The 27,284-nt window shown below is 36.2% G+C and overlaps 1 protein-coding gene across 1 annotated transcript in view; it reads left to right on the top strand.

Moving 5' to 3' along the window:
* The window catches only part of DCP2 (decapping mRNA 2), a 48,123-nt gene that overhangs the window by 2,195 nt on the left and 18,644 nt on the right, over nt 1-27,284 (top strand). The window contains exons 2-4 of the mRNA XM_026006031.2: nt 11,841-11,992; nt 15,108-15,235; nt 15,672-15,770. Coding sequence (XP_025861816.1) covers nt 11,841-11,992; nt 15,108-15,235; nt 15,672-15,770 — 379 coding nt within the window. The remainder of the gene's footprint in view (nt 1-11,840; nt 11,993-15,107; nt 15,236-15,671; nt 15,771-27,284) is intronic.

Raw genomic sequence — 27,284 nt, forward strand, 5'->3', positions numbered from 1 at the left:
GATACAGATTAAACAAAAAGATAGGTAATTTTATACTTTTACAGGCATCTAACATAATCCTCCTACTAGTGTGGGCTTATTTTGTATACTATGCAGGATTACATCTTTTAAAGAAGTCCTAGCAACCATTATGAAGGTGATTGATTTTTATGTAGAATCTGTTTACTCACAAAATAATTGTGTTATGTAAACAATACGTTAAACATCTGTTGAGTGTTAATGATTCTTACTTGGTTTTCCATTTTCCAGTGAGTGTATTTAAGCAATTTTATACAAATCTTTTGGAATAGGGTAACATTTTTTTTCCTTTAAGAAAGGAGAGTAACATTTTTGCAATTATTTTTTGGCTATATAAATAAGGATTATATGTTTAAAAATCAGGGCTAGCTATTCAACTAATAAACCAAATAATCATTTCTTAAAACTTCAAGTTTTAAAAATAATGCTATTTAAAAGTTTGTATTATAATATTTTGTTGATTAAAGATTTTTAATGTAAACAATTCAGGCTTTTTTGATTGTGGGTTTTTTAGAAATAAATTTACTTACAATTTATGTTTAATTTCTATAAAAATGAAGCTTAAGTGGGAAAAGGTTAATTTTTCTGCACTCTTGTTCTTTTAAGTACCTCTTGATTTATGAGTTTGGTCTTGACTCTTGTTTTTATATTTTCACCAATTCTGTTTATTATTAGCATATTAAAGAGGTTTTTTGTTTTTAATAATTTTTGATAAATTACATATTCTTGCTAATCTTGTCTACTTCATTGACCATATAGTAATAATTTTTGGAGAAATGTAAAATTGACAATGATTTTGATGTGAAGAATTAGAGTGGGAGACCATGTTTTTAAGATGTGACTTTGTAACCATTAGACTGCTTATAACCTAAGAGGTGGAATGTTATTTTTCAGATGGTTTCATATGTAACATTTCGTTTACTTGGATACCCTGCAGCCATTAGAAATTCCTAAGGCAGTTAGTAAACAGTAAACTAGGGAAGATATTTTTGTCTTGAAATGTGTACAGTATACTATTATTGAGCATAGTAATCATTTGATGCTTTTTTTTAAATTTAAGATCTTATTTATTTATTCACGAGAGACACACACACAGGCAGAGGGAGAAGTCCAGAACCAGATTTGATCCCACGTCTCCCAGGATCACGCCCAGGGCTGAAGGCGGCGCTGCCTTGATGCCTTTGGTTAAAACAAGCTTTTAAATGTTTGTGTGTGTGTGTGTGTGTGTGTGTGTGTGTGTGTATGTACAAGGAGAGTGAGAGAATATATATCAAACTGAAAAACACTAGTTATTTCTGGATAGAATAAATTAGAGGAGAGGAAGGAAAGACTGTTGTCTATACTGTTCTAGTGAACATTCTAGTAAACTTGTGTGTAAAATGTAAATCTCCATTTTATGGTGATATTTGCCTCTTGCACCATGATTTTTGACGTTAAGAGTGAAAGATTTTTTTCATTATTTAAATTAGACTATTAAATACTTGAAAAGCATATTTTTAAAGTTAAAATTGATAACTACAACTTTAGTGGTTTCTTTTATTTATATTTTTATCTTTTTGAAGATTTTATTTATTCATGAGACACACACAGAAAGAGGCAGAGACACAGGCAGAGGGAGAAGCAGGCCCCATGCAGGGGGCCTGAGGTGGGACTCGATCCCAGGTCTCCAGGATCATACCCCGGGCCAAAGGCAGCGCTAAACCGCTGAGCCACCCGGGCTGCCCAGTTGTTTCTCTCTTAAAGACGTGCTTGGAGTTCTTTAAAAACCCCTTTAAGAATTAAATGGTGAGGGCAGTCCGGGTAGCTCAACGGTTTAGCGCCACCCTCAGCCCAGGGAGCGATCCTGGAGACCCAGGATCGAGTCCGACTTTGGGCTCCCTGCATGGAGCCTGCTTCTCCCTCTGCCTGTGTCTGTGCCTCTCTCTTTCTCTCTCTCTGTCTCTCATGAATAAATAGACCCTTAAAAAAAAAAAAAAAGAATTAAATGGTGAGTCCACTCTAGTGTTAAAAGAAGAAAGGTATTTACTGGCAAGTAATGTTGCTCCTGTTTTGGTGATTGTGTAAGTAATCAAATAATTTGTGCCCATCTTCTGGTTGCCATTTTAGTGTTCAATTCTGCAGCATTTTTGTACTAATCATAGTTCTGCTGATGTTTTTATCTGTAGGAAAATTGAAACAATGACATTTTGTGAAGTGGAGAAATTTTTCCCATAACATAACAGTGAAAAGCATATATGTACATACGTATTTTTATTTTTTAAGATTTTATTTATTAGCGAGGGCACATGTGCATGAGTGGGGGGAGGGGCAGAGGGGCAGAGGGAGAAGTGAGTAGACTCCTCATTGACCAGGGAGCGCGATCTGGGGCGCAATGTGGGACTTTATCCTGGGACTCCAGGGTAATGACCTGAGCTGAAGGCAGACCTAACTGACTGAGCCACCCAGGTGCCCCTATTTTAATTTTTTTATTTTTAGTAATCTCTACACCCAATGTGGGGCTTGAACTCATGACCCTGAGATAGAGTCACATGCTCCTCCAACAGAGCCAGCCAGACATCCTGGCACACACTTTTAAATCTTTAAAACAGAACAAAAACATTCACAGAATGAAAGCATAAAAGTGTAATTTTCATGTGTTAAAATTTTGATTTTCTTTGTTCCTTTTTTTTTTTTTTTTTAAGAGAAAAAAATGCATGGGTGTGTATGCTCACAGTGGAATGATGTAGGGTGGGGACAGAGGGAGAGGAAGAGAGAGAATCTTAAGCTCCATACACAGCCCACTGTAGGGCTCCGTCTCATGACCCTGAGATCATGATCTGAGCTGAAATCAAGAGTCTGTCACTTAAATGAGCCACCCAGGAAGCCTCTTTTTTCTTATAAAGTATCTTTAAAAAGCCAGCTTTTATGAATGGATAAAGAAGATGTGGTCTATGTATACAATGGAATATTACTCAGCCATTAGAAATGACAAATACCCACCATTTGCTTCGACGTGGATGGAACTGGAGGGTTATTATGCTGAGTGAAATAAGTCAATCGGAGAAGGACAAACATTATACGATCTCATTCATTTGGGGAATATAAATAATAGTGAAAGGGAATAGAGGGGAAGGGAGAAGAAATGGGTAGGAAATATCAGAAAGGGAGACAGAACATGGAAGACTCCTAACTCTGGGAAACGAACTAGGTGGAAGGGGAGGAGGGCACTGAGGGGGGGCACTTGACGGGATGAGCACTGGGTGTTATTCTGTATGTTGGCAAATTGAACACCAATAAAAAATAAATTTATTAAAAAAATAAAACCAGCTTCTCTGGGTGATGGGCACTGAGGAGGGCATTTGACGGGATGAGTACTGGGTGTCATAGTATATGTTGGCAAATCGAACCTCAATAAAAATATTTTTAAAGAGCTTTTAGCTGTTAAAAAGATGTACTCATGTAAGGTTAAAAATCAAAGAGTACAAGTGAAGTTATAAAAGAAAAGCAGCCGTCTTCTTCCCTATCCCTTTTTATCTCAGTTCTGCTCTCCAGACTTTTACCTGTTTAGTGTTGAATTTTTCTGGTAGATAATTCAGTATTTTAAAATATAGTTGGACAAGTTTCTTTTTATCAACTTCAGGTGTTAGATTGAGAATTTAATTAACCTTGGTAGATATTAGGTGAGAGTTTAGTTAACCACAGCTACTGTTGCCTTTGCCCTACTTCTGATACAGTTATATTGCTATTCTGTTTTTTTGTTGTTGTTGTTTTTTAATATTTTATTTGTCAGAGAGAGAGAGAGAGGATGCAACAAGCAGGGGGAGCTGCAGGCAGAAAGAGAAGCAGGCTGTCTGCTGAGCAAGGAGCCCATTGTGGGACTGGATCCCAGGACCTGGGATCACCCCCTGAGCCGAAGGCAGATGCTCAACTGCTGAGCCACCCAGGTGTCCCCCTCATTCTTTTTTGTTTATTTATTTATTTTTAAGATTTTAAGTAATCTCTATACCCAGCTTAGGGCTCTACCTCAACCCCAAGATCAGGAGTTACATGCTCCACTGGCTGAGCCAGCCAGGAGCCCCTCTTTCTGGCTACTTTTTTCTTTTCTTTTTTTCTTTTTTTACTTTTTTCTTTTGATATATTTTTTTGTTGTTGTTCTGAGTTTGGCTTTTGCTTAATATTTGGATTATGATTCTCTTGTACATTTACCTCTCTTCCCCAACACATTCAAAATACTTTCTCCCCTCCACCCGTCTGCTCCTTTATTATGTCCTTAGAATTCTTTTTTTCCTGGAGCATGCTGTCTTGGAGACCTCCCTACCGGCTCAGTCAAGACTGCTGGTTCCCTGGACTTGCCAAACAACTGGCCTACTAGAAATCCCTTTCATGGCTCTCCCAGGTTGTATCTTTTATCTCTTAAATCTCATCTTTTAGGCTTTCTCGGTTTTCATTCTTGTTTTGCCAGTGCACATTCTAGAGTGATTTCCTTTGAGGGTGTTACTAGGAAGTAAACTTCTGAGTCCTTATATGACTAAAATGCCTGTTTCTCTTCTCACACTTATGCTCTCAGGTGGTCCAGGATTCTAGGAGATAACCTCAACACTATCTTCAGGGCCAGTTTTTAATTTTTATTAATTTTTATTTCTTTTTAAGATTTATTTATTCATGAGAGACACACAGAGAGAAGCAGACATAGGCAGAGGGAGAAGCAGGCTCCCTGTGGGGAGCCTGATGCAGGACTCCATCCCAGGACCCCAGGATCATGACCTGAGTCGAAGGCAGACACTCAACCACTGAGCCACCTGGGTGTTCCAGGGCCAGTTTTTTAATGTAAATTTTTCTGTGTCATGCCTTAGATTTTCCTTTGATGTTGGATGATTTTTTGTTACTGTTTCATATTTAAGATGAGACTATAAGGGTCTTATTTATTGATAGGCTTCTCTTTTATGTGAGTAGATAGGGTGTTAGCTCTTACACTTGGGAGTCCTTGAAAACCGGTTTTGCTTTGGGGTACCAACACCCAAACCTATCAGCTAAAGTTAGAAAAGAACCTCAGGAGTTGTTCTTCCTTCCCCCATCTTATGGGAGAAACTTCTGACTCAAAGGAGTGAAAGAAGAGTAGACCATCTTCTGTTACATAAGTGGACCTTTCTCTTCCCCTCTCCCTTTTTAAAAATGAAAGTATAGCTGACACAGTATTACATTAGTTTGAGGCATATAGCAAGTGATTCGACTCTGTTATGCTCACCGTAAGTATAGCTGTCATCTATCTACTGTACAAATGCTATTAAAATACCATTGACTATATTCCTTATATCGTACCTTTCATCTCTGTGACTTGCTCATTCCAAATTGGAAGCCTGTATCTCCCGCTTTCCTTTACCCATTTTGCCCATCCCCCTAATTCCTTCCTCTGTGGCAGCCATATTGTCTCTGTATTTATGGGTCCGTTTCTGTTTTGTTTATTCATTTGTTTTGTTTAGATTCCAGACATAAGTGAAATAATACAGCATTTTTCTGAGTTGTTTCACTTGGCATAATACTTTTTAAGTCCCTCCATGTTCTTGCAAATGGCGAGTTCTTCTTTTTTATTGCTGAGTGATGTTCCATTGTAAATATGTATGTACATATGCACATATATATCCTCATTGTATATTGATGGGCACTTGGTTTGCTTCTATATCTTGACTATTGTAAATAATGCTACAATAAATATAGGGGTGTGTATATCTTCTTGAATTGGTGTTTTTGTTTTCTTAGGGTAATACCCTAAGAAATTATGGAATTACTGGTATTTCTATTTTTTTAATTTTTTGAGCAACCTTCAACTATTTTCAACAGTGGCTGCACTAGTTTAAATTCCTACCAACCATGCAAGAGGGTTTCTTTTTCTCCACATGCTTGCCAGCACTTATTATTTCTTGTCCGTTTCATTTTGGTCATTCTGAACAGGTATAAGATGATATTTCATTATAGTTTTGATTTGCATTTCCCTGATGATGAATGATGTTGAACATCTTTTCATGTGTCTCTTTGGCATCTCTTTGTCTTTGGAAAAATGTCTACTCGTGTCCTCTGCTATTTTTAATCAGATTCTTTTTTGATGGTTGTGTAAGTCCTTTATATATTTTTGGGCATTAACCCTTTATCAGAATATCTTACATTCAGTAGATTGTTTTGTTGTGTTGTTGATGGTTTCCTTTGCTGTGCAGAAACTTTTTATTTTGATGTAGTCCCGGTGGTTTATTTTCTGCTTCTGTTTTCTTGCCTGAGGAGACATACCCAGAAAAATGTTGCTAAGTTCGATACCAAAGAAATTACTGCCTATGTTTTCTTCCAGAAGTTTTACAGTTTCATGTTTTACATTTAGATATTTACTCCATTTTGAGTTTATTTTTGTGTATGGTGTTACAAAAGAGCCCAGTTTCATTCTCTTGTATGTAGATGTCCAGTTTTCCTAGCACCATTTATTGAAGAGACTATCTTTTCCCATATATATTCTTGGATCCTTTGTCATAGATTAATAGACCTTATAAGTGTGGGCTTATTTCTGGGTTCTCTGTTCCATTGATGTATGTGTCTGTTTTTGTGCTAGTACCATACTATTTTGATGATTATAGCTTGGTGGTATATCTTTTTTTTTTTTTTAAGATTTTATTTATTTATTAGAGAGAGTAAATAAGCATAAGGGAGAGGGAGAGATTTTAAAGCAGGCTCTGCGCTCAGCGCAGAGCCTGATGTCGGGCTTGATCCCACAACTGCAAGATCATGAACTGAGCCAAAACCAAGAGAGCAACCAACTTGCTTAGCCAACTGAGCCACAAGGTGCCCCTCTTATTTATTTATTTATTTATTTATTTATTTATTTATTTATTTATTTATTTATTTATTTAAAAAAGAGAGAGAATAAGCCTGAGCAGAGGGAGAGGGGAGAAGCAAACGCCCTGCTAAGCAGGGAGCCTGACACATCCCAGCTTGCTATATGTTGAAATCTGAGATTGTGATATCTCCATCTTTCTTGTTCTTTCTCAAGAAGACTGACTGTTGAAGATCTTCTGTGGTTCCATTACAAATGTTAGGATTATTCTACCTCTGAAAAATGCTATTGGTATTTTGATATAGGAATTGCATTGAATCTATAGATTGCTTTAGGTAGTCTGGGTGTTTTAAAAATATTAATTCTTCAATCCATGAGCATGGAATGTCTTTCCATTTGTGTTGGCTTTAATTTGTTTCATCAGTGTTTTATAGTTTTTAGGGTATAGATCTTTAACCTCCTTGGTTAAATTTATTACTAGGTATTTTATTTTTTTTGGTGGAGTTGTAAATGAGATTTTCTTTCTTTTTTTCTTTTTAAAGGTTTTATTTATTCATGAGAGACACACACACAAAGAGGCAGAGACTTAGGCAAAGGGAGAAGCAGACTCCCTGTAGGGAGCTTGATATGGGACTTGATCCCAGGACCCCAGGATCACGACCTGAGCCAAAAGCCACCCAGGTGCCCCTGTTTTCTTATTCTCCTTCATTATCAGTGCATGAAATGCAACAGATTTCTGTATATTAACTTTGTATCCTGTAACTTTACTGAATTCATTTACTTCTAAGGGTTTTTTTGTTTTTTTTTTTTTGGTAGACTCTTTATAGTTTTCTGTGTATAGTATATCTACATACATTGACAGTTATTTCTGCCTTAACCAGTTTTGATGCCTTTTATTTCTTTTTCTTGTTTGCTTCAACTAAGCCTTTGAATACTGTGTTGAATAAGTGACAGGAGTGGGCATCCTTATCTCATGTGCCCAATCTTAGAGAAAAAGCTTAGTTTTTCACCACTGAGTATGATATAAGCTGTGGATTTGTTATATATGGCCTTTATATGTTGTGGTATCCTTTCTCTAAATCCACTGTTTTTTGAGTTTTTATCATGAGTAAATGTTGAATTTTGCCAAATGCCTTTTCTGCATCTTTCGAGATGATCATATGATTTTTATCCTTCATTTTGTTAATGTGGTGTATCATGTTGGTTGATTTGTGAATATTGAACTGTCCTTGCATCCCAGGAGTAAATCTCACTTGATAGTGGCAAAGATTCTTTTTATATATTGTTATATGTAGTTTGCTAATATTTTGTTGAGGATTTTAGTGTCTATTTATCAGGGATATTGGCCTGTAGTTTTCTTTTGTAGTGTTTTGGTATCAGGGTAATGCCTTATAGAAAGTATTTGGAAATTTTCCTAACTTGTATTTTTTGGAATAGTTTGAAGACAATTAGGTATTAACTCTTTAAATGTTTGGTGGAATTAATTTGTCAATCAGTTTAGTCCTGGACTTTGTTTTTTGGGACTTTTTGGATTACTGATTCAATTTTGTTACTAAGAATCAGTCTGTTCAGATTTTCTGTTTCTTCCGAATTCATTTTTGGAAGATTATAGGTTTCTAAGAATTTATCTGTTTCTTCTAAGTTGTCCAGTTTGTTGGAATATAATTTTTCATAGTAGCCTCTTAACAATCATTTGTTTTTCTGTGGTGTCAGTTCTTATTTTCTGATTTTATTTATTTGGGTCTTTTCTCTTTTTCTCTTGATGGGTCTAAAGGTTTATCATTTTTGTTTGTATTTACAAGGAACAAGATCTTGGTTTCATTGATCTTTCTTTTTTAGTTTATCATTTATTTGTGCTCTGATCTTTATTATTCCCTTTTTTTCTGCTAACTTCGGGTTTGTTCCTTTTTTAATTCCTCTAGATGTAATTAATGTTAGATTGTTAGAGATTCTTCTTGTTTTATGAGCAGGCCTGTATTGCTATAAATTTCCCTCTTACAGCTGTTTTTGCTACATCCTAAAGATTTGGACTGTTCTGTTTTCAGTGTTACTGGTTGCCATGTATTTTTAAATTTCCTCTTTAATTTCTTCTTTGACCTATTGGTTGCTTAGTAGCATGTTGTTTAGTCTCCATGGTTTGTGTTTTTCCTGGTTTTTATTTTTTTTTCTTTTATTTTTAAATTTTTTATTAAAGACTTTATTTATTTGAGAACATGTGTGCAAGAGCTGGGGGAGGGGCAAAAGGAGAGGGAGAGCTGACACAGGGCTTGATCCCAGGACTGAATCTTAAGCTGTGCTGAAGTCAGACACTTAACTGACTGAACCACTCAGGTGCCCTTGTAGTTTTTTTTCTTATAATTGAGTTGTAGTTTTATACTGTTGTGGTTGGAAAAGATGCATGATATGATTTCAGCCTTAAATTTATGGAGACTTGTTTTGTAGCCTAATGTGTGATCCATCCTGGGAAATGTTTCATGGGTACTTGATAAGAAGGTGTTTAAAAAAAAAAAAAAAGGAAAAGAATGTGTTCTCTATTATGGGATGGAATATTCTGTATGTTTATGTTAAGTCCATTTGGTCTGTTGTGACATTCAAAGACACTATTTCCTTACTGAATTTTTTTTTTTTTTGCCTGCATGATCTATCAATCAGTATATGTGTGGGGTGTTCACATTCCCTGTTGTATTACTGTCAGTTTCTCCTATGTCTGTTAATACTTGCTTTATTTAGGTGCTTCCGTGTTGGGTACATATATTTACATTTGTTATATCTTTTTTTTTTTTTATTGATACTTTTACCATTAGGTAATGCCCTTCTTTGTCTCTTGTTACAGTATTTGTTTTGAGGTCTGTTTTGTCTTATATATATATATATAAGTATTCCTGGTCTCCCCTGCCCCACTTTCATTTGCATAGACTATCTTTTCTCTATCTCATCACTTTTAGTCATTAGGTATCTTTAGGTATGAAGTAAGTCTTTTGTAAGCAGTGTATAGCTGAGTCTTCTTTTGTTGTTGTTTATTCTGTCACCCTATGTCATTCATTCGTTTGGAGCCTTTAGACCATTTACATTTAAAGTATTCTCCAATATATATAAAAAATAATAATAGTAATTCTCAATGGACTATACTACTCAGCCATCAAAAAAAAAAAAAAAAAAGCTTGCCATTTTCAACAACGTGGATGGAACTAGAGGGTATTGTGCTGAGTGAAATAAGTCAATCAGAGAGGCACCTGGGTGGCTTGGTGGTTGAGAGTCTGCTTTTGGCTCAGATCCGGATCCCAGGATTCTGGGATTGAGTCCCACATTGGGCACCCCATGGGGAGTCTGCTTCTCCCTCTGCCTGCCTACATCTCTGCCTCTTTCTCTGTGTCTCTCATGAATAAAGAAATAAAATCTTAAAAAAAAAAAGTGAATCAGTTAAAGACAATTATATGATCTCATTCATATGGAATTTAAGAAACAAAACAGGAGCATAGGGGAAGGGAAGGAAAAATAAACAAGATGAAATCAGAGAGGGAGACAAACCGTAAGAGACTCTTAATCATAGGAAACAAACAGGGTTGCTGGAGGGGTGGGATGGGGGATGGGGTAACTGGGTGATGGACATTAGGGTGGGCATGTGATATAATGAGCACTTGGTATTATATAAGACTGAATCACTGAACTCTACCTCTGAAATTAATACTATATGTTAATTAGTTGAATTTTAAAAAGCTGAAAATTAATTATTGGTAGGTGTGTACTTGCATTTTGTTAGTTGCTTTCCAGTTGTTATGCAGTTGCTCTCTGTTCGGTCTTCTTGCTCTTTCCTTGTGCTGAGGACTTTCTTTGGTGGTAAATTTGGCTTTCTTTCTTACTTTACTGTGCCTATTACAGGTTTTTGGTTTGTAGTTACCCTGAGATTCATATATAACCTCCTAAATGTATAGCATGCTTCAGTTGATCACTTCAGTTTGAACACATTCTAAAAGAATTTCAGTTTTACCATTCCTCATGCTTTATGTATATGTTGTCATATTTTACATCTTTTTGTTTTGTGAGTCTCCTTAACTAATTTTAGATACAATTGATTTGACTACTTTTGTCTTTCAATCTTCATGTTAGCTTTATAAGTGATTGCTCTGTTACTTTTAGTGTATGTTTGCTTTTACTCATGAAATTTTTTTTCCTTTCATAATTTTTTTTTCTAATTATGGCTTTTTCTTTTATACTTAGAGAAGTCTCTAGTATTCTTTAAGGCTGGTTTAATGCTGTTGAACTCCTTTCACTTTTGTGTCAGTAACTGTTTATCTTTTCTTCAATTCTGAATGATAATTTTGCCAGGTAGATTGTTCTTGGTTGTAGATTTTTTTCCTTTCAGCATTCTAAATACGTCAAGCCACTCGTTTTTGGCCTGCATAGTTTTTGCTGAAAAATTAGCTGTAAATCAGCGGTAGAACGCCTGCCTTTGGCTCAGGGAGTGATCCCAGGGTCCTGAGATTGAGTCCCACATCGGGCTTCCTGCGGGGAGCCTGCTTCTCCCTCTGCCTGTGTCTCTCTGCTTCTCTCTCTGTGTCTCTTATGAATAAATAAAATCTTTTAAAAAAATGTAATACTTCAAAGATGAAGCAGCTGACATCATTCCTGTTTGAATGAATGAATATATTTGTATATATTAGAAAATGTTAGCAATCATGAGAGGAAATCCTACTGAAAGTTGTTTTCTTGTTCCCCTTTATATGAGTTCTTAAGATTATCTTTGTACTTGTTAACAAAGGGTAAATGGCTTCTTAAATTCTGAGTGAGATAACTGTGATAAACTTTTTTTTCCCCCAGACTCTTCTTCCCTGTGCGGCATTGGTATAGGGGTGAACATAGCTGCCTTCCAGACTCCTCTTCCTGTAGTAATTTCCCCCCAATTTTGCCTCCTTGATCAGCCCTGCTCTTGGTTTCTTTTTTATGTTGGTGGGTCAGGGATGAAGTAGTTAAATAGATTAAAATCATTACGGTTTGTAAATGTAATTTAAATGTTTTTTGTTTTTGACAGCCGATTTATTTTGCATATTCCCAGTGAGGAAAGAGACAATGCTATCCGAGTGTGTTTTCAGATTGAACTTGCCCATTGGTTTTACTTGGATTTCTACATGCAGAACACACCAGGATTACCTCAGTGTGGGATAAGAGACTTTGCTAAAGCTGATATCCTTTTATTACTATAATGACTGTCTTCATTATTGCTAATAAAATATTTTAACACAGATTTCCTTTTGATTGTCTTTGAGATTTAAAACTTATTAGGTAAACATACTTGATTTCTAAAATTTGTCAAATATAAATAGTAGACAGAATTTAATAGTATTTTAATAGTATTTTAATTTTGATGTAGAGGATTCCTTGAAATGTATATGGTGATTAGAATTAAATTTGATTTTCTCTTTCAGAAATAACCAACCTATTTCTAGAACTGATCTATTTTTTACTTCTTGCTGTTCCATTTAATCAGATGATCTTTATTTTTATTTTTTAATATTTTTAAAAGATTTTATTTATTCACGAGAGACACACAGAGAGAGGTAGAGATGCAGGCAGAGGGAGAAACAGGCTCTATGCAGGGAGCCCAATGTGGGACTTGATCCTGGGTCTCCAGGATCATGCCCTGAGCTGAATGAAGGCGGTGCTAAACCGCTGAGCCACCCGGGCTACCCTAGATGATCTTTATTTTTAAAAATATTTATTTATTTATTTATTTATTTATTTGAGAGAAAGAGAGCATGAGTAGGGGAAGGGGTGGGAGAGGGAGAAGCAGACTCCTCACTGAGCAGAGAGCCGAGACTCTGGGATCATGACTTGAGCTGAAGGTAGATGCTTATTAACAAACTGAGCCACCTAGGTGCCCCAGTCAGATGATCTTTAATCAGATTGCTACCTTTCGGGATAGAGATTCTTAAATAATTATTGAATACTTAATATGTTAAAAGCAATGTTTTTAGTTTTGTGGCTAATACAAAGAAGTCTTTGTTTTCAAAGGTCTTTTTCTTCTATTTACAAATAAGATAGAAGCTTGTTTGTTATAAAAGATAACACTTGAAAATTCAAGATTTTTTTTTTTATAAATTTTTATTTATTTATGATAGTCACACAGAGAGAGGGAGAGAGGCAGAGACACAGGCAGAGGGAGAAGCAGGCTCCATGTACTGGGAACCCGACGTGGGATTCGATCCCGGGTCTCCAGGATTGTGCCCTGAGCCAAAGGCAGGCGCCAAACCGCTGTGCCACCCAGGGATCCCGAAAATTCAAGGTTATTATAATTATTTTTAAATATTTATTTATTGGGACACCTGGGTCGCTCAGTGGTTGGGTGGCTTAGTGATTACATCTGCCTTTGGCTCAGGTTATGATCCCGGGGTCCTGGGGTTGGGTCCTGTGTCACACTCCTGTAGGGAGCCTGCTTCTCGGTCTGCCTAGGTCTCTGCCTCTCTCTCTCCCTGTGTCTCTCATGAATATATAAATAAAATCTTTTTAAAAAATAAAGTTTCTATTTCCTATTCTTTTTCTTTACCCACAAATTCACTGTATTGTGCTAGAATTGGAGTAAGAATGAAAATAGCCATTGTACTTATTAGCCCCCTATAATTTTCTTTGAGCTCCATGAAATAAGCCCTCCCTCGTCCAGGTCATTGTAGAAAATGAATGAAACACTTTGTTCTAATGACTGTTACCCATAAAACATTTTTGAACAAGGCTAAGGAATATTATGCTCAAAATGGTATTCAAAAAGCTTTATTTGGTAGGATAGGTTAAACCATAGAATGGGCTGTCAAATAACTTGAGATCATAGCAGTAAGGTCCTAAACCATAGTAGAGGGACTACGAAGAAAAGACTGAAGAGACATTTTAGTTCCGAAATGATCAAGCTGTTTGATTAAATAGGAAGAAGTAAATGAGGAATCAAAAAGGTTATCATCTAAGATCATGGTAGGATTTTGGAGGGAGATTACTGTCTAAAATATATCTAGAGCAGATTTTTCATGTTTATGCAAAAAATGTCAGTATAAAAAGGAAAAGTAAAAAAACTGGATTTTTTTTCTTAATGCATATAATACAAGTGGACATGTGCTTCAAATTCTTACTTTCTTTAGTCAGTGTAACCTAAATTTTAGAACTACAATTGACCCTTGAACAATATGGGCATTGGGATCCTGACATTCTGTGTAGTAAAATGTGCGTATAATTTTTGACTCCCCAAAACTTAACTGCTAATAGCCTACTATTGACCAGAAGCCTTACTGATAAAATAGTTGATTAATTCCTATTTTGCATGTGATATGTATTATATACTGTATTCTCAAAGTAAACTAAGCTAGAGAAAAGAAAATGTCATTAAAACCATAACGAAGAGGAGATACATTTACAGTTTTGTACTGTACTTACTGGAAAAAAAATCTGCATATAAGTGGACCCATGCATTTCAAACCTGTGTTGTTCAAGCGTCACCTATACTGTGTAAAGGCCCAGTAACTTGGGGGGTACCTGGGTGGCTCAGAGGTTGAGCGTCTGCTTTCAGCTCAGGGCGTGATCCCAGGGTCCTGGGATCAAGTTCCACATCAGGCTCTCCACAGGGCCTGCTTATTCCTCTGCTTACGTCTCTGCCACTCTCTGTGTCTCTCAAAAAAAAAAAAAATAAAAATAAAAAATCTAAATAAATAAATGAATGAAAGAATGGCCCAGTAACTTGGGATCCTGACCTGAGCCGAGGGCAGACACTTAACCAGCTGAGCCACCCAGGCTTCCCTTAAAAATGTTTTAATTATATAAGCAATTAATTCATGTACTTGGTAAAGACATTCAACAGTAGAGTGGTGGTATACTTCATCCCTAGTGTTAACCACTTTTTACTTATTTTGATGGTTTTTACTTTTCACTGTTGTATATGTATACTGTACTTTTGTTTCTTGCTCTCATTTAGTATGACTAAGAGACTCCTGAGTGAGACTAAGTATTGACTCCTGATGTGGTGAATTTGACTCAGTATTTGAGTTGTTCACATGGTCCTGAATTTATTCATGTTAACTTGGAAATCTAAGACTTTGATTATGCAAAGCTTACCTGATCTGTGTCTAGGCTAAATGCAGAAGTTAGCAGTGACTTGTTCAGGAGAAAACCAATGTGGGGAAAAAAGCAAGGAGGAGAAATTTAGGTGAGGATTTGAGTAATTTCATATAATATTCATAGTTGTTTTAAGTAGATTTCTATCTGTATATAATTACTTAAGCTGTATTTAGAGAGAAAGGAGCTTCCTTAACACTATGTATACTCTTCAGTCATTGTCCGTTTTTGCTGCCTCAAGGTGAAGATGTGGAAAAAATTTTGGATGAATGGAAGGAATATAAAATGGGAGTACCAACCTATGGTGCAATTATTCTTGATGAGACGCTTGAAAATGTGAGTGTAATGAAAGATTTTTAGTGCAACCATCAGCTCTTTTCATCTTATTTGTAAAATATATGTTATTTATATAATGCTGTAAAGTGAGGTTTTAAAATAGACTTTTAGTGCTGAAAGGCCAAATATTGCATATTTTGTCTACATTCTGGGTCTTAATATTTTATAATTGTAGTATGACTTATTGCAAAGAAATGTCATTTAATTGTTGAAGAAATACCTTATAATGAGCAGAATGCCTTTCTTCACACTAGTAGTATAGTCAGACTATTGGAAGATATCAAAACCAAGAACTGTATAAAATTATTGGTGATAACAGTTACTTGAAGTAAGGAAAAAGATACCTTTGGCTTTTTTTTTTTTTTACCTTTGACTTTTAGAAAGGAGTGTGAGAAAGGAGGGCAAGTTTTATTTTTACCTCTGCTCATTTTTATAGGTACTACTGGTTCAGGGGTATCTAGCAAAATCAGGCTGGGGATTTCCAAAAGGAAAAGTAAACAAAGAAGAAGCTCCTCATGATTGTGCTGCTAGAGAGGTGAGTTACTGCAGTTTGAAACAGTAACATTTGCTAATCATGCTTAGAGTGTGCTTTTTAAGCCATGGTGACTTACTGTTTGGACCATCTAATGTTTCTAGAACTTGACTGCATGAAGTAACTTATCTTTTATAATGATTCTTTTGTCCATATCTCTGTCATTTATTCTTCCCTTATTTCTATTTTCTTTTTTGCCCATTTTTAATTATCACTAATTCCTTCCTATTTTGATGATACAGTGTCTACCTTTTTTTAAGAATTGGATTTGCAATTGGTAAAACATTTTGGCAATTACAATGCTTGTTTTATGTTTTATAGTCTTAGTTTCCAGACAAGTACACAATTTGGGCTTTCCTAAGAAATTTACATTTGTTACTTAAAACCCTCTCTAGTTTCCTATTGCCTGTGATTCTTCTCAGTATTGAAAATCCCTCTAATCCCCAACATAAAATTTAGCTATTCCTAAATTTATTTGCCTTTATTCTCAGTCAAAAGAATTTATTCTCTTTGCATTCGACTGCTTTGTTTCAGCCTCTAAACTTTGCTAATATATTGCCATAACCGGAAGGTTCTTTCTTCTTCCCTGCCTATTCAAGTCCTATCTAGACCCAGCTCAAATTATCCTTTTTCCCTGAAGGATTGCCACCAGTTAGCTCTATATACAGGACCTGAATTTCTTATTTGTAAAACGAGGTTTAGAGTGATTTTTTTTTTAATTGAAGTATAGTTTACAAACTGTTACATTAGTTTCAGATGTACAATCTAGGAATTCAGCAGTTCTAAACATTATATTATGCTCATCACAAGTGCAGCTATCATTTGTCACCATCAAAGTTCTTAAAATACCATTGGCTGTATTCCCTACATGGTACCTTTCATCCCTGTGTCTTACTCATTCCATAATTGGAATTCTGTGTATCCCACTCCTCTTCATCCATTTTGCCCATTCCCCAAATGCTCCCCTGTGGCAACTGTCAATTCTCTATTTATGGGTCTGTTTCTGCTTTTGGTTTGTTTTGTTTTTTAGATTACACATAAGTGAAATCATATGGTAATGTCTTTCTCTAATTTATTTCACCTAATGTAATACTCTCTAGTTCCCATCCATGTTGTTGCAGATGACAAAATCTCATTCTTTTTTATGGTGGATAGTCCTCTGGTGTGTGTGTGTACACATCAGATCTTTATTCAGTCATCTCTTAGTGGACACTGGGTTGCTTCCATGTCTTGGCTATTATAAATAATGCTGTAATAAACATAGTGCATATACCTTTTTCAATTAGTGTTTTCATATTCTTTGGGTAAATACATAGTAGTGGAATTACTGGATCATGTGGTATTTTTATTTTTAATGTTTTGAGGGACCTCCAACACTGTTATCCACAATGGTGGCACCCGTTTGTATCCCACCAACAGTGCATGGGGGTTTCTTTTTCTCCGCATGTTCACCAGCACTTGTTATTTCTTGTCGTTTTGAATCTAGCCATTCTGTAGAGTGGATAATTTCTAAAGTTCATTCTTAATTAAAATTCTATTTATTTAAAAATTTAGCCAATGAACTCTACCCTACAGTAGTGTCTGAACTTTAACAACAGCTATCATCTAGAGATTTACTTGGCATTAATTATATAGTACCTGTGATACATTGTGTACTATATTCTTATTTAACAGTTCCTTGTCATTTATCACATTACATCTTATCCTTGAAATTTAGACATTGAGCTATAAAAAAGCATGATATAATGGGAAGAAATCTAGTCTAGGAGTTGAAAGATTTTTGTTCCAGTATAGTTCTCGTATGTTAGTCAATAGCCTAACCCTGTCCCACTAGCCTAAGCCTGTCCCACTTAATTTCTCTGTAGGATACACATTTATTAAGAAGAGTTACTTAAGGGAGCCTGAGTGGCTTAGTGGTTGGGCAGCTGCCTTCAGCTCAGGTTGTGATCCCAAGATCCAGGATCGAGTCCCGCATAGGGCTCCTGTGAAGAGCCAGCTTCTCCATCTGCCTATGTCTCTGCCCCCCCCCCCCCCCCCCCCGCTCTGTCTCTGTCTCTCATGAATAAATAAGTAAATCTTTTAAAAAAAAAAAAAAAGTTACTTAAGGGCTTCATAACTAGAAGTAAATATCTTTAAAATCCAAAGTGATAATGGTTAACTTTGAGATATTTTGAGATGGCAATATGGATTTTGTGGCATATCTCATTTGGATTTTTTTCTTTTGTTTTCTTTTCTTTTGACTCAGTGTTTTCCTGCAACAGTGTTCACCGCTTGATTTAAGTTTGGATGTAATTATTAGTGATAGTAATTAAGATTTTTTTTTTAGATTTTATTGATTTTATTGATTTTTATTTTTTATTTATTCATGAGACAGAGAGAGAGAGAGAGAGGCAGAGGCAGAGACACAGGCAGAGGGAGAAGCAGCTCCATGCAGGGAGCCCGACATGGGACTTGATCCCGGGACTCCAGGATCATGCCCTGGGCTGAAGGTGGCGCTAAACCGCTGAGCCACCTTGGCTGCCCAGTAATTAAGGTTCTTAAAAACCAGTAGTAGTTATTTAACATAGGAAAACCATTAGTGGTTCTTTACTTTGGAGTAGGATTTAAAAGATGAATAAAAATGCTGCATTTTAAATTTAGCTAATCTAAGTAAGCGTTTGCAGCAGCTTATATAGACAAAGCCATTGTATACAGGTAAGTGAAGGTTTATGCACACTTCTTAAAATTGAAAGCTGTTTAGGTAGTAGGTAAGAAATTGACACATAACCTAATAGCTTTCCCTTTCCTTTCTATAGATGGTAGGAGACAAAATGGAGCAGTTGTAGAGTCTCCCTTTTATGTCCTCAAACTTTGTGGTCCTCTTGCTCAAAAGGAAGGACAAAATAGGAATCATACCATCCTACTTAGAACAATTGATGTGTAGTTCTGTATGTGGAGTCAGATTAGTTCAATAGCAGTAAGGTAATTGCCTGGGTCCAGAAAAAACACAGCATTAACTAGAAAACAGGCTAAATTTGGACTAAATTTGCTGAGATCAGCTGTCTCAGTAACAGGATCTTTTTGCAGGAACTCTGAGGAAATCAGATATTTAAACTTGCAAAACTGAAGAGAAGTACCCAAGGGATCATCTCCATGTACCACTAGAACCTTTCTTCTGACCAGTTTTGTATAGTATACTGTAAAGAGTCAGGATGATGCAGAAATAAGATACTGGGGTAGTGGTGTGGTGGGGAGGAGAGAGGCAGAGGCAGTTAACCTGTATTTGTTTTCTGTTCTGGGATACTCAGATAGAAGATTGTTCTACTCATGTGCTGCTAATTTCAGTAATGATTATAGATCACATAGTTTATAAGAAAATAAATTTTATTAGGGCTTGAGGAGTGGAAGAATGGCGTGTAGATGATAGGATGCTACAGAGATGTAGCATCTCTGGGGGGATAGCATCCCCTGCATCCCCTTGTAGGGATGGATACAGCCATTATGGGAGATGATGATCTCTACTTTACAGGAGAGGAACTGAAACTGCAGTTTAGTAATATACCAGATTCTCACAGTGAGCAGCAGAATAGGGATGCAAAACCGTGGTGGTTGGTCCTGGGGTCCATGCTCCTGACTACTACAATAGACAGTCAAGGAATATTTGTAAATGGGCATTTGTAAGCACAGATGAAAATGGAAGGAATTTGTGATTTTTAGGTCTATGTGTTTTCTAATAACACTTACCTTTCTGATTTGAATCATTGATTTTTTTTTTTTCCTGTTTTAGAGTTTTTGTCTTGCTCTGAGGAAGGCCACAAGTATTCTTAGAAACCATAGTCCCTTAATTTCAGGGAAAAACTTTTTTCTTTTGATAATAAGAATTAAGCCTTCTAACCTTTCTGATTTAAGAAACATCCTGTGGCTGATAATGGAACTTGTCAGAAAAAAACTCGTCTTTAATTTTTGTGAATTTTGAGATTAGAATTTGACTCTTAATATCTGATTTTTAAATGATTACCTCTTTACAAAGAGAGAAAAGTTTCGGGATTAAGGTTAAGCATTGCTATATTAGTCCAGTCAGGCCATAACGAAATACCACTGACAGAGTGGCTTAAGGAACAGAAATTTATCTCTCACAGTTCTAGAGGCTGGGAAGTCCAAGATCAAGGTGCCTGCTGATAAGGTTCCTGGTGAGGGTTCTCATCCTGGCTTGCAGGTAGCTGCTTTCTCCTTATGTGCTTATGTGGTCTTTCCTGGGTGCCTTTGTGAGTGCAGAGTGTGTGCCATGTCTCTTCCCCTTGTTAGATTAGCACTGTCGCATTAGGTTCCCAACCTTATGACCTCATTTTACCTTTATGACTTCCTCACAGGCCCTAGCTCCAAATTTAGTCACACTGAAAGTTAGGCCTTTGGCATGAATTTTGGTGACACAAAGTTTAAGTTCATAGCAGTTGCCATTTTGAATAATGAAAGTATTCAACTAGTAGTCCTAGACTTGTAGTGTGTCCTTCTGCCACTGGGTGGTACTACAATATAACAGAAGTAGTGCTGTCTGGCGGTGGGTAGGGGTGGGAGGTACCATCTATGTGAAGTTTTAGTTTAAAATCAGATTGTTGTTTTTTGGAGAAGTCCATGTTAATTTCCCAGTGTTCCTTCTCATTTTCACTTGTATTAACCTAGAAGGAGGAGTCCTGTCCTAATTTTTCTAGCTGATGTTAGTTAGACTTAGGATGATGCCTTCAACACTTTTTCTTGGACTTCTAAATTATGCAGTTCTATCATTACCCTTCTTTTTAAGTTGCTAGTAACATATTAATTTGGTTTGTTATAATTAGGTTAATGTTATTATTTCATTATATATGGCCATCCAGGGGTGTTTTGTTGTAGCAGAATCTGACCTATCTTAAAAGGGCTATATATGTGGGCTGAACTGAAAGAAGCAGTGGCAAATAGCCTTCTCAGGGACAAGGTATGGATAATTGTCAATAGAAAGCTTAGCACCATCTTAATTAGTAGTTTCCAATCTTTGACCTTTTGGTTCACCTTTGTTAATTGGGGTCTGATTACTTTTATTCAGTAAAGTAGTAGCTTTAGGACAAAGATGTGAAAAATGTTTTCTGGATATTGTTGAAAGGTTGTATTAGGATAACCTCAATATATTTTTATTGTTGTGAAGCACCAGTTGTTGCATAAGCAAATGATACTTGGCAGTTCATTTGCATTTTTAGGATTTCATTTTGTTGCTTATTATTTAGCAAAACAGTATATTTTATTGTAATGAAACTGACTTTAAATATGCATTTATGTGATTTAACCTTGATAGGATTTGTCTGGCGGAACTTGGTAGATTTCTTGTATCTCTTCCTATAGGTTTATAAAGAACATAAGATAATAGGCAGAAAATTTCACTATCTGTGCTGGTGCTTTTTGGGTAGCACAGTGTTTAATCTTAACTTAGGGACTTTTATCTGATACCATTTGAGAAGTTAATGCTATTCTGTGTGCCAGGAAAATGAAGTATTATAATACAAGAATGGATTTGATTCACAGAAGATGGTATTAACATTTTTGTCTTTGGTATCTTTATATGTAAGTGAGCTACTAAAAACTTTCCCTAGTAAGTATGAGAATGGATTCTTAACTTTAGAGGCAAATCAATTATTAAAACATTTTACTTATTTGAGAGGAACATGAGAGACAGCAGAGGGTACAGATGGTGGGGGGTGCGGGGGGGCAGAGGGAGAGAGAACCAGAATCCCCACTGAGCAGGGAGCCTGATGTGGGGCTTGATCTCAGGATCCTGAGATAATGACCTGAGCCAAGGCAGATGCTTGACCGACTGAGCCACCCAAGGTGGCCCAGTTTTTATTTTATTATTTTAAAAAGATTATTTATTTTAGAAGAGAGAGAGAGAGAGAGGGAGAGCACGGGAACAGGGGGAGGGCAGAGGGAGAAAGAGAGAATCCCAGGCAGACTCCCTGCCAAATGTGGAGCCTGTTGCAGGGCTCTATATGACAACCCTGAGATCATGACCTGAGCCAAAAAATCAAGAGTCAGATGCTTGACTGAATGAGCTACCCAGGCACCCCTAAAGATTTATTTATATATTTAGAGAGAGAGAGTGGGAGAGTGCACACCTGCGTGTGCACAAGTGAGCACATGAAGGGAAGCAGAGGGAGAGAGCATCTTAAACAGACTCTGAGCTGTGCGTGGAACCTCACACAGGATTTTATCTCACTATCCTGAGATCACAACCAGAGCCAAAACCAAGAGTCACACGCTTAACCAACTCTACCACTGAGGCATCATTTGGTTTTTATTATTATCGCTGAATAATTTAGGAGTAAATTGTAGACATAATGCATCTTAAGCCCTAAATGCTTCTGCATGTAAATTTTAAGAGCTCTAGTAAGTTCTCTTACGTAATCACAGTGTGATTATCAAATTCAGGATTTTAATATCGATAGGTATTATCTAATGGGCAATTAATGTTCAGATTTACTAAGCGCCCCATTATGGTCCTTCTCAACAATTCCAGCCCCCTTCCCCATCCAGGATTCTATTCCAGGGTCAGGCATTGTGTTTACATTTAATTACTACATATCTTCAGTCTCCTTTAATTTGAGAATGTTCCTCAGTCTTTCATTAATACTTAATTTATTAAGCATGTTTTTAATTAGATACTATTTGTAACACAAAGTTAACAGGATTTGCTCACAAGGAACTTAGATTATACTGTTTACTTTCAGCATAGTTTCTCACATACAGACTTACACGACTAGGTATGTATACTTATTTCTGATTATAAATACTATTCAAGGAAGGAAACTAATCTGAACAATTTAATAATTTTTATATATGTATATATCTGTGAAACCACCACCCAGATCAAGAATATTGTCAGCACCTGCTATTGCCAGTGGTTTTCTGGAGGGTTGTACCAATGTACATTCCTAACTACCTACATATGAGAGTTCTAGTTATCCAGGCCTCCATGAGAAATAGTTTTATCCCATGTTTATGGATTAGAATTAATATTGTTAAAATGTTAATACTAGTAAAAGCCATCTATAAATTCTGTGCAATCTGTATCAAGATTCCAGTGGCTTTTTTTTTTATAGAAACAGGAAAAAACAGTCCTACAGTTCAGAACCATAAAAGATCCTGAATAACCAACACAATCCTGGAAGAACAGAGAGGGGAGTCATCACACTTATGATTTCAAGCTATACTATAAGACTTTGGTCATCAAAACAGTATGGTACTGACTTAAAAACAGAAGAATGGATCAGTGAAACAGAATTGAGAGCCCAGAAATAAACCCAAGCATGTAAGGTCAACTAATAATTGACAAAGAGACCAGAAAATACAAGAAAGATGGTCTCTTCAGTAAATGGTGCTGGGAAAATCAGACATGGACCAAAAAAATGAAATTAGACCTCTTTCTTATACCACTCATAAAAATTAACTTGAAATGGATGAAAGACTTAAATGTAATAAATGTAAGACCTAAAACCACAAAACTTCTAGAAGAAGACAAAGGAAGAAGCTCGTGGACATGTGTCTTAGCAATAATTTTTTGCATGTGATGCCAAAAGCACAAGCAATAAAATAAACAAGTGAGACTACATCAGACTGAAAAGCTAGAGCAAAAGAAAGCATCAACAACATAAAAAGCCTACAGAATGGAAAAAAATATTTGCAAACTATATATATATATATATATATATATATATATATACACACATGATAAGGGGTTATTGACCAAAATATATAAGGAACTTCTAGACAGTGCTGGGTGACAGGCACTGAAGAGGGCACTTGATGGGATGAGCACTGGGTGTTGTATGTTGGCAAATCGAACTCCAATAAATATATATATTTTATATTTTTATTATATATATCTATAATATGTCATTGATATACATATATGTGTATATATGTGTATATATACATATACACATATATGTATATCAATATTCCTAATAATCCAGTTAAAAATGAACAAAAGACCAGAATAGACATTTTCCCAAAGAAGATACACAAATGACCGGCAAGTACATGAAAAGATATTCAACATCACTAGTCATTAGGGAAATTGCAAATCAAAACCACAGTGAGAGGGAAAAAAAACCCAATAAGCTATCACCTCACACCTGTTAGAATGGCCATTATCAAAAAGATAAGAAAGGACCAGTGTGCGAGGATGTGCAGAAAAGGGAACCCTTTTGTGCTGGTGGTGAGATTGATTGCAAACTGATATACTCACTATGGAAAACAGTATGGATGTTTCTCAAAAAATAGAACTACTATGTGATCTAGCATTCCACTTCTGGCAATGTATTCAAAGGAAACTAAAACTAATTTGAAAGAATACTGTACTCCATGATCATAGTAGCTAAGAAATGGAAACAACCTAAGTGTCCGTTGACAGGTAAATGGATAAAGAAGTTGTAGGGTATGTGTGTATATATATAGACACCTGCACAAAAATGGATATTATTCAGCCATTAAATAAGGAAATCCTGCCATTTGTGCAACATACGTGGACCTTGAGGGCATTGTGTTAAGTGAAATAAGTCAGAGAAAGACAAATACTGTATGATCTCAGTTATATGTGGAATTTGAAAAGAAAAAATAAAGCAGTCCCAGAAAAAGAGATCAGATTTGTTATTCCCAGAAGTGAGGGGATGGGGATAGGGAGAATTGGAGAAACACTGTCAAAAGGTACAAACTTTGTAGCTCAGCTACAAAGTACAAAACGGAAGTTTGTACTTCCCGTTACAGTTAAGTACTAGGGATGTAATATACAGCATGATGACTCCAGGTAACCACTCCTGTATGATATATATGTTTGCTAAGCGAGAGTAGACCTTAAGAGTTCTCATCACAAGGAAAAAAATGTTCTTCTGCTTTTTCTTTTTCTTGTATCTATATGAGGCAATAATTGCTAACTAAAGGTGGTAATCATTTAACAATATATGTAAGTCGAACCATTCTGCTGTATGCTTTAAGCTTATGCAGTAGTATATGTCAATTATATCTCCATAAATGTACAATTTTTTAAAAAAAAGATTTTATTTATTTATTTATGAGAGACACAGAAAGAGAGAAGTAGAGACACAGGCAGAGGGAGAAACAGGCTCTATGCAGGGAGTCCGATGTGGAACTTCATCCCAGGTCTCCAGGATCACGCCCTGAGCTCACGGCAGGTGCTAAACTGCTGAGCCACCCAGACATCCCAATGTACAAAAAAATCTTATGTCATTTGACAGTATATACAAATATCAAATCATTGTATCGTAAGTTTGAAACTAATTGTTATTCATTAATTATATCTCGCTTTAAAAAATTTAGACATTTTGCTGGGATTGTAATGCTTTATCATTGTATTTTTCATTTTCCTGAAGCTTAATGATGTTGAGCACATTGTCCTGTTCTTATTGGCCATTTAAATGTCTTCTCTATTAAGTACCCACTTATATGTTATCTGCTTTTTAGAAGTTGGGTTACTTATTTTATTTTTATAAAGATTTTTATTCATTTGAGAGAGAGAACGTGCGCAAGCACGAATGGGGTGAGGGCAGAGGGAGAAGCAGACATCCTGTTGGGCAGGTAGTCTGATGTGGGGCTCCGGGATCATGACCTGAGCTGAAAGATGCTGGAACAACTAAGTCACCCGGCTGCCCTGGTTACTTGTTGATACATAGGACTTTCTCATATATTTTAGATTGTATTGTGAATGTCTTCTGGTTGAAGTCTTCCCTTTGATGAAGAAGACAAGTTTCAAAAAAAAAAAAAAGACCACCAGTTTCACGTATCATTGATGTGCAAACATTTGGTTTTCCAGTCTTTTTTTTTTTTAAGTGCCCCCGTCTTAATTGTTATACCTATAAGTCTAATATCCATCAAAATTGATTTTTAATCAAAAATATTTTTAAGCTCTGTCTCAAGCAGTAGAGTAGACCTTTGTTTTAAGTAAAAGGAAAACTGAAGCATCTGGATTTTGCTTTAATGGGAACATCAGATAGCATATATGCATTGTGAAATAAATCCACATGATTGGTGATTTTAATTATATTGTCTTGTGTATATAAATATTAAGATTTGGAGAGATGTGAAACCATGACATCTGTCACTGAACTTCAGAATATTATTCTGGGAAAGATACACAGTTTTGCTGTGTTTGAATGTCATTGATCACATTTAATAGATTGTTTCTGTGTTTTCCTACAATACCAGATGTTAGATATAAAGAAACAGAACTAGAGAACTCCTTTTATCAGTATCACATATGTACTTAGGTACCCAGTCTGACATTTCCAGAAGGAGGAAATACAACTAATGTTTCTCCTTTTCTATATACCAAGAACATTTTTCAAGTGAGTATATTCACCTAGTTTTTGTTATTGTTGTTATTTTAATGAGGAACAGGAGGTTTAGCATACTTAGGAATTTACAGAAATGGTGACAGAAATGAGTTGGGTGTTGTGGAGGAGCTTAAGTTGAAAGTCCTAGACTATACATGTCTGAGAGAAGGATAGCTGTGCCTTTTTTGAGGAATGTGGAAAGAGATATATGAGCTGACAAAGAGGGAAGAGACAAATGAGTAGAAATAGTTCCTTCACACCTATATCAAGAGATTCAGGCCTGTCCGTGTGTTTTAACATCTTCTGTCCCAGTGGTTGGTAAGGAGGTGCTGAAACCAGAGGAAAGGAGAGCAACTGCAGGGTAAAAGATCCACAGTGGGTTCTAGCTACTGAGCATTCAAAGCCTTTTTGATTGGTGGGGATGAAGTGGGGAAGAAGTGGAGAAGAGCTTTATCAGAATAATACAAATGTTATTTGAGGGAGAACTTTAAGGCCAGAAGAGACCAGTGGTTTTTTATTTTATACAGAAGCCTTTATACAGCCTATAAAAAGCCTGGGCTTTTTATACAGAAGCCCAGTATGTTAATCAGAGTGGTTTCTCTGGTTGAGGGAAGAGGTAAAGATGAGATGTAACATCAGTTCTTGGAATTTATGTTCTCCCAGTTCTTCCTCTGACCCTGGGGCACTGCTGAGGGAAGGCCATTTTAGAACCCATGAGTCTGTTTTACTAGTTTTCAGTTCTTTTCCATTCACCTCCCTGCGACCCAGGGGGTTGTATCTGTACTTTTGGAATCTGTCCTTTTAAATGTTAGCATTAATCACAGTCAGTTTTCATGTTTGAGAAACAGTTTTATTTGCATAAGACAATCTTTAGTGTGTAGCTTGGTTTACACGTAGATTTGTAGATGGCCGTGAATAATCTCCATATGTGGTCCCAGTGGTGTACTTTGCACAGACTGGGAACTGCTGCTGTATTCTAACATTGTAAGAGTTCCAGAATCAATTACAGTGCATGTGTGTGTTGGAAGGGGAGTGGCATTCCTCAGACCAGCAAGCAATTGTCAGACATTGGATGGGTGTCCTACAATTCAACTAAATTCTGACTCTACCTGGAAATGGCATCAGATTCCACAGGTTAAGGGCTCTCAGACCTACAAGACTGCCATTT

This window comes from Vulpes vulpes, chromosome 4 (genome assembly GCF_048418805.1).
Source record: "Vulpes vulpes isolate BD-2025 chromosome 4, VulVul3, whole genome shotgun sequence".
In the NCBI taxonomy this organism is placed as follows: Eukaryota; Metazoa; Chordata; class Mammalia; order Carnivora; family Canidae; genus Vulpes; species Vulpes vulpes.